At 48.1% G+C, this 13,017-nt stretch overlaps 1 protein-coding gene across 1 annotated transcript in view; it reads right to left on the minus strand.

The window, feature by feature from the left end:
* The window catches only part of fat4 (FAT atypical cadherin 4), a 94,369-nt gene extending 86,958 nt beyond the window's left edge, over positions 1–7,411 (minus strand). Inside the window, exon 1 of the mRNA XM_028415520.1 lies at positions 1,911–7,411. Coding sequence (XP_028271321.1) covers positions 1,911–7,013 — 5,103 coding nt within the window. The 5' untranslated portion in view covers positions 7,014–7,411. The remainder of the gene's footprint in view (positions 1–1,910) is intronic.
* Between the last annotated feature and the right edge of the window lie 5,606 nt (positions 7,412–13,017).

Genomic DNA, 13,017 nt, shown 5'->3' on the forward strand with positions numbered 1-13,017 from the left:
AGTAATCCCCCAGTTGCTACTGGGTATCTGGTGCATAAACACAGCACTGGAAAAACATTAGTCTAAGTCTGAAGGTTTACACTATGGAGGTCCTACTGACAGAAGACACAGTATGAATACGACCGACCGGTCACAGCTCAGAACGCCCCGGACGGTCATTTGAATCCCTCAAAATTATTAAATCTCACGCTTCTCAGAGCAGAGAGAGACTGACGACTCGACCAGGTGGCGGGGGAAAATCATCTGTCCCGGGGGTGACAAAGTTCAAGCTTAGCATGAAACCAATCTTAGAGTTTGAAAGTATGGGAACGGAGCAGCCAGGCAGTATATTCTCTCATTAGGAGAATCTGCAGGAAAGCAGATTGCCATCTTTGCTGCAGGCAAAGTAGGAGAACATTTGATATTCCCATTTGGCCCGGGCAGAACCTTTAAGTTAACTCCGCTAACACGATTTTGCCAAGTAATCCTTGATTTCAATAATATGTGCGTTTGTCTCCAAATAACTGATTGCTGTATTGAATTTCACTTTTTTAATATTTGCAAGACATCAATAACATCTGATGGATGCATCCAGCCGTTACACTTAAAGGGACAGTTCACCCCAAAATAACTAACATGTTTAATCCCATTTATGTCCACAATATAACTGAGATTTTCTTTATAGTCTTTATGAGCCAAGATATCCATATGTTATTTATGTTGATTTATTTAAATGCTACGTTTGGCTAGCTTTGTGTTTTCACCTCAGAAAACAACCTACATACATCTTTACACCTTTAGTTTATAGATATTAATGGGTTAAGTGCACTTTTGTATCATTTACTTCTATTATATTGCAAAGAAGCCACACATCTCACACCGAAACAATCTAGATGGATGAACAGCACAGCAGGCCATAAGAAGAAATATGAATATTATATCATTTAGGGTGAACTGTCCCTTTAAAGCACCAAATCTGTTCACAGCAGACGACGTTCCTGCAGCAGAGAAGCAGCTTACACCTTTTTTAAATGCAGTATGTGTCATTAAGTCTGTAATAACATAGCATTTTAAGTCCGGGGTAAAATTTCCAAAACATATATAGAGTCACATTTGTTTCTCATTTGACTGGCGGCGAGGCCTTAGCCACCCAAACTGGGCTTAAAGCTCCCACATTTCACTTCAGAGGATCCATCGCCTATAAAAAGATGCACATGCACATAATGCAGTGGACAGCTTAGGCTTCAGCCTCTCTGCCCTCTGCATCTTTTCACAAAGTCTTAAGAGGTCAGGCCATTTTGAAAATGGTCATTCATTGCCTGTGGAGCAGTTCCCGGTGGTATAAAGGCACCTCCAGGACCACCCCGGTGCCAAAACAGCCTCAGGCTCAAAGGGCTCAGAGAGTAATACTGGCACCAGTGATGCATACCTGCACTGGAAGACCATATGCAGAAACTCTACACAGAGGAAACCATCTTGAAACAGCAGCCGTGAAAGCTTTATGTCTACAGCGGGGAAATTAAAGAGTGGTCCTTTTTTTGATTTGTGCACTTCATAGCAGCTGATAAGAAGCTTTCAGCTCGTGAGGAGACAGGCAATGCTCATTTCCTGCTCAAATGTAAGAGGGAGGATGAATTGTTCGGTTTCTGGAGAGTTATCATGCCACAAAACAGCCGCCTGACTCCAATACATAATATAATACAGAGCAGAGGAATTTAATTAATGAGCAGAGAAATGTGAAAAGGTGGCTCTGTTTCATGTGTGGCTTGGGCCGTCTCTCAAAGCTTGATCTTATTACACTTATTTCATCCAAACGTCTCAAACACATGCCAGCCGGTGAGGTCACGGCCTCTCCCTGCCAAACAGATCTAATATAAAGGGTGGCTGTCAGCACCTGTGGGGAAAAAACGGAGGGTCAGCAGAGCACTCACCTCGGCACGCTGTGTCCTGGGCTGGCTGGCGTCTGTCTCGATGGCGTACACATCCACCAGGTAGAGGTCGGAGCCCTGCTCTCGATCCAGCTCCGCCGCAGTCTGTATCACTCCTGTGTGGCGGCCGATGGTGAAAAGACGTCCCACAGCTTTCCCGCCGCTGCGTACCGCCACGATGAAATACTCCACTCTGGTTGCAGAGCCGCGGGGACTCGAGGCATCCAGGGAGATGACGTTAGTGCCCGGCGGCTGACCCTCTTTGAGGATGGTGATGTATTTAGGCTGGGAGAAAACGGGGCCGTCCATCCCTTGAAGGATGATGGTCAGCTCAGTCCTGGAGGTCTTGCGGGCTGAGCCGTGGTCGGTGGCTGACACGGTGAGGGTGTACATGAGCCGGGACGGGACCAGCTGTGATGCCAGGCGGATGTCCCCGCTGTACCTGTCCATAATGAAGGTGTCTGCGTCTCCTTCCACCAGCTCATACTCCACCTCTCCATTAGTTCCATCATCGGGGTCAAAGGCCACCACTGTGGTCAGGATGGAGCCGATGACTATGTTGGGCTCTGCCACAAGCGCATTCTGAGACACAAACAAGGGAGCGTTGTCGTTCTGGTCCGTGACCCATATGGTGACATTTTTCAGGGCAAAGCGGCGGAATTCAACCGGCACCGCCTGATCAGTGGCTTTGATGGTCAGCTCGAACAGGTTGGAAAACTCCCTGTCGATCTCCCTGTTGGTGTAAATGAGCCCGGTGCTCGGGTCAATGGTGAAATGACTTCCTCTGGGAATCTGCTGAACAATGGAGTACTCCAGCTGCCCGTTTATATCTGCGTCTGTGTCCTGAGCCATGATGGTCATTACTGAGGAGGAGAGGGGCAGGTTTTCAGGGATGGATTTGAAGATGTCTCCGGGGGTGAATATGGGCGGGTTGTCGTTAAAATCCCTGACGTGAATGACCACGGGAATGGACGAGGAGCGCGGCGGTCTGCCGTTATCCTTCGCAGTGATGTTGAGTTTGTAGAACGACTGAGTTTCAAAGTCCAGCTTTTTCACCAGGAAGATGCTGCCGGTGTTGGGGCTGATGCTGAACGTCCCGTGGTTGTTTGTGGCTGTGATGCTGTACGTTATGTCCGCATTCTGGCCTGAATCTGCATCGGTGGCGGTGACAGAGGCCACAAGTTCTCCTATCCTCATGTTCTCCAGGACGTCCACAGACAGAGAGGATTTGGGGAAAGAGGGGGAGTTGTCATTTTCATCCAGGATGCTGATGCTGAGCATGCAGGAGGAGGACAGGGGCACAGCTCCAGCATCCACTGCAATGATCTTCAGGGAATAGGAGGATGTGGTTTCATAGTCCAGCTTTCCAATTAAAGTCACCTGTCCAGAGCTGCTGTCGATTGTGAACTGGCGCTCCTCGTTGCCTTCTGTGATCTGATATTGCACCAGTCCATTTTTGTTTTCATCCACGTCAGAGGCAGACACCCGCAGCAGCTGTGTCATGTTCTGAGCCGACTCAGAGATGGAGGCCTGGTAAACGTCTTTGGTGAATTTAGGCGGGTTATCGTTTATGTCTTGGATGTAAACTTGCACCTTGGCCTGGTCCCTGAGGGGCTTAGGGAGACCCTGATCTGATGAGACGACCATGAAGCTGAACACGGCGGCGCCTCTCTGTCTCATGAGTGACTCACGGTCCAGCTGCAGAGTGCTGGTCAACTCCCCCGTGATGGCGTTCAGCTCAAAGTTGTGCTGCGGAGTCTCAAAAGTATATCTGACCTCACTGTTTGGGCCAAAGTCTTTATCCTCAGCAAAAACCTGCCCGACGACTGAGCCCCTCTTCTGCTCTTCCTCAAAATGAAACACATAATTGGTGCTGTTAAAGAGAGGCCGGTTATCGTTCACGTCATCTAGGATCACGCTGACATTCACAGTGGCGCTCAGCGGCTCCACAGCACGGTCTCTGGCGACGACCACCAAGTTATATCTGTCCTGCATCTCTCTGTCCAGCTCTGCTTTGATGTATAACTGCCCGTCTGGAAAAATGCCAAACACATCACCTGTGTTGCCACCCACGATGTCATACATAATCTCCCCGTTCAGCCCAGAGTCTTTGTCCGTGGCCTCCACTTTAAAGAAGCGGCTGTTGACGGGCTCAGACTCCAGGATGATGACTTCATATGAGAGCTGGTCAAACACAGGCGAGTTGTCGTTGACATCGTACACACTGACGATGAGGATCAGGCTGGAGGTGTGCTGGGGGACCCCCATGTCTGACGCGATGATCTCCAGCTCGTAGGAGCTGGTGGTGACCTCCAGCGGCCCGGTCAGCGTGATGAGTCCGTGCTTCTCGTGGATGTGGAACAGGCCTCTGGGGTTTTGTTTCAGGCTGTAGACCACCATGCCGTTGGTGCCCTCGTCAGGATCTGAAGCTTTGGCCTGGAATATAACGTGACCCGTGCTCCAGTTCTCCACAGCGCTCACATGCTCCACAGAGTGAATGAAATGAGGAGCATTGTCGTTCAGGTCCTTCACAGTGATGTTGACTAAAGCCTCCCCTGTGATCTCGCCTGCTCTGGCTACAACCTTCAGCTGATAGAAGCCCTGCTCCTCTCTGTCTATCTGACTGGACGCTGTGATCTGACCTGCACTGTTTACAGTAAAAAGCCCTCTCTGGTCCCCTGACGTGATGAGATATGAAATGTTTGTGTTTAAATCCACCGTGGTGGCCGACACCGTCCCTATAACTGTCCCCAGACCCACATTCTCAAACATGACAAAGCTGTACACCTTCTGGCTGAACACCGGCGGGTTGTCCTGTGTGTCTATTACAGTCACAGTCACAATGGCCTGAGTGTGTGAGCGCAGGCCGCCGCCATCTGCTGCCGTCACCTGCAGCTGGTAAGCAGTTTTCTCCTCTCTATCCAGAGGGACGAGTGTGCTAATTCTCCCTGTGTTGCTGTTAATGCGGAATTTGGAAAGGTCTCCAGCTGTAATTATATATTTGACTGTGCCGTTCCGACCTAAATCGGGGTCTGTGGCTGAAACCGTGGTTACATAAGCACCAGACGGCTCGTTCTCCTTCACATTGGCAAAATACTGCACGGGGTAAAAGAGCGGCCTATTGTCATTGATATCCCACAGGGTGATGTTGACTTTTCCTACAGAGTGCAGAGGGGGGCTGCCCGCGTCTGCTGCCTGGATGTGGAGTAAATAGGAGGCCTGATCCTCCCTGTCCAGCTCTGCGGCTGTGCTTAATCGCCCCGAGACGGCATCCAGGCGAAACAGCTCCTGGGCGCCGGCTGGTGTCTCTGCGTCAAACGAGAACCGGAGCGTTCCATTGGGCCCGAGGTCATCATCTGACGCAGAGAGCACCAGCAGCTCGGTGCCGGCTGCAGCGTGCTCCACCATTGAAACATGATAGGTGCTCTGTGTAAACGTAGGCACTTGGTCGTTCACATCAGTGATGTTGACTATGAGTCTAGTGTAAGAAATCTTGGGCTGCAGCCCCTGGTCTTTGGCACTAATGTTGAGCACAATTTCAGATGCTGTTTCCCTATCCAGCAAAGCGGCGCTGGTAACCAGACCGCTGTTTTCACTGATGGAGAACCAGCCCAAAGCGTTTCCAGACACCAGGGAGTAGCGCAGGTTGGCGTTCTGCCCAGAGTCACCATCTGTTGCAGAAACCCCTTTAATGTAGCTGCCTATTGGTATGTCTTCACTGATATCTACTCTGTACAGAGCTTCCTGAAATATGGGCGGGTGATCGTTGATATCATTCACAAAAATAACCAGACTGGCAAAGGAGGAGCGGGCCACGGGCCTGCCGTTGTCTGACACAGACACGGTCAGGTTGTAGGAGGAGATCCTCTCTCTGTCCAACACGCTGGCCACTTTGATCAGACTTAAATTGGGCACTGGAGACGTGTGCACTTCAAAGTGCCTCTGCTCGTTGCCTCCTAAGATTGACACAGATATGTTACCGTTGGCTGTGGGGGAGTCTGAGTCTGAAACTGTGAGCAGAGCCACGACTGTGCCGATCTGTGCGTTCTCATCCACAGAGGCAAACTTAGAGGTGGTGGGGAAATACCTGAACTTCACTACGGGGTCGTTATCGTTGACATCTAACAGTCTGATGGTGGCTTCTGTCCTGCCTGACAGGGACGGCACCCCTCTGTCTACAGCATGGATGGTCAGGGAGTACTCTTTCTTACTCTCATAATCCAAACCCTCCTTTATGATAATAGTACCAACTTTGGGGTCGATCTGGAAAGGCGTCCCCTCATCTAAAAAGTACCTGACCTCAGCGTTGGCGCCCTCATCCTGATCTGAAGCTGTGATCTGCAGGATGCTGGATCCTACAGCTGCATCCTCAAACACGCTGGTCTGATACTGCTCCTGCTCAAACGCAGGCGGGTTGTCGTTTATGTCCTGGATTGTGACGTTGACTTGCAGGTAACCAAACCTCTTGGGCTCTCCTTTGTCCTCCACTTCGATCAGGAGCTGGTAGAAGGGAGTGACCTCCCTGTCCAAGCCTCCGGTTGAAACGAGGTGCAGGAAAGCCCCCTCTCCACTCGGATTGACTGTAATATCCAGGCGGAACTTCCTCTGCTCGTTGCCTTTCACTATTCTGTACGTGGTGTGGTCCACTCCGTTGCTTCCGATGTCTGAATCCGTGGCGGTGTCCAGGATGACCTGCCGGCCGCTGCTGGCGTCCTCCTTAAAAGACACGACGATGGAGGCGTCTGGAAACACCGGGGAGTTATCGTTAATATCCAGAACTACTATCCTGACCTCCGTGGGGTACGTGGGCTGGCTGGACAGCACCACCACGTTGATGACATCACTCTGCAGGAGCTCCCTGTCAATCACCGACGAGGTGTAAATGACCCCCGTGCTGCCGTTAATGGCAAAAAGTTTGTGGCTCTCGCTGAAGCGGTACGTGAAGCTGGGCTTGGTCTCTATCGTGCCCACGTAGGTGCCCACGGGCTGCTCCTCCAGGACTTGAAACTCTTGACGGACTTGGCTGGATGCGGAGTACTGCGACAGAGTCCATAACAGCAGGAGAACCAAATGAAGCCGGCCTGAGCCCCTACCTGAGAGCGCCATGGTCACTTAGCCAGTCCACCTTTCTCAGACAGAGTCCATGCCGAAGATGCATCCACTTGACTCAGGCTGGACGGCTCACTAAAGCATTGTAATCCAGAGAGAGGGGGGGAGACAGAAGTCACAGAGGAGCCCAGCGACGCCTTCCAGGCTCCGTGAAGTGCTCCAGGAGCCGCGCGCAACAAAACCCGGAGTGATCAGAGTGATCCCCGCAGATCAGCCGAGGTTCAGTCCAACTCCTCCAGCTGCATGTTCAGGACGGAGGCAAACAAATCCACAGAAAGCTGCAAAAGTTTCCAGGCTCCGCGGAAAAGCGTCAAAAAAAGTTTATCCAAAGTCCGCGCTGCGCAGTGCGTGCGGCGGCTGAGCCTGTGCGCACCGTCCCGTGGAATAACGGTGCAGGAGCTGCAGTCATATTGTGCTCAGGAGTAAGTTAGGACAAAGCTGGAGTTCTCAGACTCCCTCCCATCACTGATCCCATTGGATAAGGGCGCTGCTGCCCGCCCTCCCGCCGCCTCTCCTCCCTCCGTCCATTGTGCGGCGCAGCCCGCGGTCCACGCTCGTGGAGGAGGCTGTCAATCACAGGAGACAGGTGAAGATCTTAATTACCTCAGAGGGTTAATGACGCGTGAAGAGCGCTGTGCTTTCAAATGTCAGGTCGTTTCATACCTGACTAAATAAAACTCTATAAAACACTAAAAATGACACGATAGTTTTAGAGTGTTCACACCGTTATAAAGACAATATTTACTGATATATACTATTATATAATAAAATCTATTGTTAGGGGGCAGTTATCAAAACTTTTACAAACACAAATCATTTTAAATATCAGTGAATTTAAATAAAGAATCAGTTCACCTCTCAAAGCCAAGTGTGTGTGTTTATTTCCTCTTTTCTTTCATTTAATAATCATTAAAGTCTATTATAGGAGATGGATGGATGGATTAAAGTCTATTAAGCGTTCATTTGCATGCTGTTATTTCCCAGGCGTCATGATGTCAAGTTTGCAGAAACTGTGCTGTGCGCAGATTCACAAACGCGGGCGAGTGGCTCCATCTAGTGGACAAATTGCGGTACTTACAAACACAGAGCGTTACAGGAGAGACCTTTAAACACAAGATAATAAATTCACAGCTGTGTGGAAGGATCTGTCTGTATGTAAACTTACAGATGAGGTCAGTCAGAATCCTTTCTGCATCCTCGCAGCACTCTGCTGCCCCGCAGGATATACAGGAGATAAGAAAGGCAAGCAGCTGCACTGTGAACAGTATGAAAATAAAAGTTTAAAACACAAGCTGTGCTTATTGGCTCCCAGATTATATCATGATGTTGTTAATCTCTGATACAGAATATATGCTGTAAACCAAAGCTCAGTGGTTCAGAGCCATATTTGGAGTACATGTTCTGTAAAGGAATTGGGGGTTGGGGCCTGTTGTCACACTTTTGACACTTGTACTGTTGTACATCTGAAAATTAGTTCATCAGATTGTTACAAAATACTTCACAAATGAAAGAACACGGTCCTGGGCACACATGTTGTATTCATGTCATGTTGACATCTCTGTTCTGTGCAGACTTATCAGCATTTAAACAGGGGGCGCACACATGTGACATGCTGCCCCATTAGTGTCACACCAGGTGGAGTGATACGTCACACCAAATTAAATTCAGTTAGAAAAAGTTCCATTAATCAATGAACCTGACTAAAAATTGGCCAACGTCACCTCCTCAGTGACCCCAGCATCACGTCAGCTGCTGTGCTGCCATTTCTTGTTTTTCTTGTGTAATTCAAAAAAGTAACTAAAGTCTGTCTTCAAGCCGCCGATCACAAAAATATTCAGTTGGTTTTTTTTTACTTTCACATGTGAGAGATGGGAAATGTGTCCTCACCTCAGGTGACAGTGTGCTTTTCCCAGACAGGATGTGACATCACATTATGAAACTAGTATTCCACTCTTGAGTAGACCCCCTTTGTGGTCCAGTTATTGCAAGTGTGACAAAAAGCCCCGGGCTCCCCTCTGATATGTCTTCACAATCAAACAGAAGAATCCCTTTGAACTCTTAATTCTGATTCTGCTTTGGCACGTCACATGATGTTAGCCTGACTTCCTGACCTGGATGGAGGTGAAGTGCATCCGGTACAGAGTAGTCTTTAACTCAAATTCCCAGTTTTTAAATGTTCCGGATGTTTGTTAGGACAGATTAAATGCATCACTCACCTCTGATCTCTGAGCTGATCAATAGCTCTTCTCCCTCAGTGCGACCCATAGATGTCCTGTCTTTTTTGTTGTTGTTGTTGTAGAACATGCATTGCTCCTCTTCCTCCTCCTCCTCTTCCTCATCCTGATTGTTCAGTTTCTCTTCGATGGTTCTGTCCTGTACACCAATAAAAATGTTCTTCAGTTACAAACAATAAGCAGAGTCACAAACTCCTCCCGTTTGTCTCATCCTGTAATCAGCAGCACCTGAAGCTTCTCCACCTTCTCTTCCTTAAAGTAACACTGCAGCGCCGCCTGGTGGCTGGAGGAGTAAACCGAACTAACAAGCAAATTGAAGACGACTCCTCCAGACAACCTATAAATATATTGTGTCATAATAATACTTTATGCAAATGTTTCTACAATGAGTGATTGATAAGTCTTTTTTCCTGTTAATTTTTACATTTTAATTTAAAGATGGAGGACGGGGGCAGAGCAGGCTGCCATTGGATTAACAGTGGAAATGATATACATAAATAAATATTCATGGGATATGACTGAGGAGTAAGAAGCCAGTCATGAACAGGAGAGGGCCCAGGTCTGAACCTCGAGTTCCACCAGCTGCAGGAGACAGGTACCTTGATGCTGACCTCACTGGTTTGGGGACTCTGGATGTTTCCACTGTTTGGACTGGTCTTGGTGGACCTGGGTCTCATCCATACTTACAAACTCAGGATCTGTTCAGCTCAGAACTGGCAGCCTGTCTTGATGTGTGCTGAATCTGCCTCTGAGGAGTTACAGGACAGCTTGGCAGATATACCCAGCACGGTGTCAGTGTAGCTCTGTTATGAAATCATGTCCTGGATCTGGTTTCCAGTCTGGGAGTGATGAACGGACTTCCAGGATGGAGGCCGCCTTCCAGGCTTTCTCTGCCATGCCTGAATCCACACGCCGCCTCTGTGCTTGGACGGTTGGCCCGGGCCTGCAGGACAGAACCCGGCCGATGGGTTCAGAGTTCTGAGTTACTGGCTCTGTGAGGGGTTTGGGTTCAGGTCTGCCCGCAGGCTGCTGCTGCTGCCGTCCTGTGAAACGACACCACAGCGGATCATCACAACCCTCCTGGTTCTGACAGACACAGATGTTTATTCAGGTTTGGTATTTGACAGTTTGTGGCTTCTGTAATCAGGCCGTCGTCATGCCTGGACGTTAAAGAGGACATGAGTCAAACTAATGTAATTGAATTAGAGACGGGCTGGACCGCTCCGCCTGACACACATTCAGTGTTTTGGAAGCAGACTGAGCATCAAAGCAGATTACTTCCTACAGGAGACGTTTAGCTAACCTGATTACTGCAGCTCAGCCAGCAGCTCTCAGGATGCTTCTCATATAAATATCAAGTTGTTGGGATGTTTGATTTTTAATTGAACACTGAATCTCTGATTTGAAATAACCCGACTCTTATTTCCTTACTGTTTGGAGACACTTGCTACTGGGACGCATGGAAAGCCTTTAAAGCCGCATTTATGTCATGTCTATTTAGTTCCATTCTCAATATGCAAATTTTGTTTCCAAACAACTGTCCACTTGCTCGGGGGCTCAGGCTCTGGATTTCTTTAAAGAACCTAGAGACAATGTTGATTGTAAATGGTGCTATATAAATACATTTTAATTGAACTGAAATTTAATTTTTTTTTTTAAGTTTTTGAGAATATTCCAGGCACCACTAGAGGGAGCCCACAGACCAAACTTTGAGAACCACAGACTGCTCAGAAGAATAAAAAAGGCTCAGTGCTGGAGGCTCTGACTGGCGCCATCTTGGCTTCACCTGAGCTCAAATACTTCCCTAATAATCCAAATATGGGCAAAGAGGCGGAGCCTGAGCGAAGCAACTCGAGGCACTTCAGTGTTAGCTTATTGTTGTGACACCCCGTCTTTACAGCCAAACATAAACAACTACGAGCTAGTTTGCTAATTGTCAGAATGTGGTGACGTCAACCTGCTCATCATCCACAAAATCAAACTCTCACTTTTATAGAAATAAACAACTGAAGTCTAACTCATGTGTGGACGGCATGTGGTTTGATTTGTGCAGATATCCTGTCGATGTTTCACCCTCTGGCCCAAACGTCGACATTTACACACAACACATCACATCAGAGACAGACTGAGTGAAATACTCCAGCTCCCCCTGGGATCAACGCTCCACCTCTTTTTTCTGCAGGTTCTGGAAAAGAGAAAACTCCACTTGGAAAGTTCCCACACTGTGTTTCTCCCACAGAACTTTATCAGCAGTGATGAATGTTTCAACATTTCAACAGTCAGGAAACAAACGTGCTCAAAGGATCATTCTGAAATCTGTGTTGGTCACACTGACACAGATTTATACTGTTAGCAGCCTTTTAAAGCTTCAGAGCAAAATCTTTGTCTCCCTCTTCTGGCCGTTATGTTTCATTGGAGGCTCATTCTGAGGAGCTGTATGGTCCAAACCATGATGAAGAGGAGGAGGAGGAGGAAGATACTTTACAAGCAAATGGTTGGTTTCAGTGTCAGGCAACAGGAGTCTTAAAGAGCGAGCTACAAAAAGGTTGTTGTCTCCCTCGGCTGTGTGTGTGTGTTAACGCTGAGGGTGGATCTGTAGTGTGTCTGTATTTGTTGAACATGTTTCTGACCCCGTGCGGCTGAGCCTGATGTGAAGACCCGCTGCTGCCTCAGCACGCTCGCGGAAATAAATCTCAATCAGTGAGCGCTGCTGTTGGGTGCATTACAGGGCCGTCGTGTGAGATATCGGTTGCACCAGCGTCTGCCAAACAAACTAAACAGTCATTCAGTTTGGGTGGAGGTGGGTGGGGGTGGAGGTCTGCAGACTACATGTTGAAATGTACAGTTACTGTGTTTGAATCCTGCTGATGAAAGAGCAGCAAAGAGCGAGAGGATGAAGTTTATGAACTCACAATGCTGCCAGGCAGTGCTGGAAAGTAACTAAGTATTTGTACTTCGTTACTGTACTTAAGTACATTTTTATGTATTTATACTTTACTTAAGTAAAAATAATAGTGATACTTTCTCCTCTGACTCCATACTGCAGCTGTCCCCTGTACTTTCTCCTCCACTACATGTCTCCAGTGTCTGTAGTTCCTTGTTCCATGTGATGAACACAGTGCTGGACTGATGTGAGGTCAGACTCTGCATGGAGGTGGTGTCACGCTGCAGCTGTGTTTCTATAATGAGCCTCAGTCATGATGCCGGTGCTCTGGCTCAGTGAGCTAACTAGTTAGCTGCTGTCTGCTAACACAGGTCCATCCATGAATGTCTGATGAACATGAATCATCACATGAATCTACAGCAGGAACACTGACACAGTAAACATGCTGAATGCCTGTTTGTTATCAGCAGCCTCTCTGTTCACTTGATGCCCACAGCCTGCCTCATGACACACAGACCTGAGGCCGTGTACAGTGGTGCTCAACACAGTTCTGCACACATATGACCCAAACCTTCAGCAGATGTTCACATAAAAATGACTGAAAGCTCCTCTGAACAGGTGGTTATATTGTAAATCTGGATCATTTTGCTTTATATATAAATAAATAAATAAATATGATTTCAGTTCTTTCTGTGTACTTATGTGTAATTCTGCTGATGTTTCGGGTCCTATTTATGCAGAAATCTAACAGATCCATGCATCCAAGTGCTGAGAGAGGAATTTAGCACTGGAAGGAATAGGAGTTGTACCACCTGCAGTACTACCGCTGACCAACAGGTGTCACTGCTGCACCAGGAAAGCCTGCACAGCAGCATCGAGGACA

Source organism: Parambassis ranga, chromosome 10, assembly GCF_900634625.1.
Source record: "Parambassis ranga chromosome 10, fParRan2.1, whole genome shotgun sequence".
NCBI lineage: Eukaryota > Metazoa > Chordata > Actinopteri > Ambassidae > Parambassis > Parambassis ranga.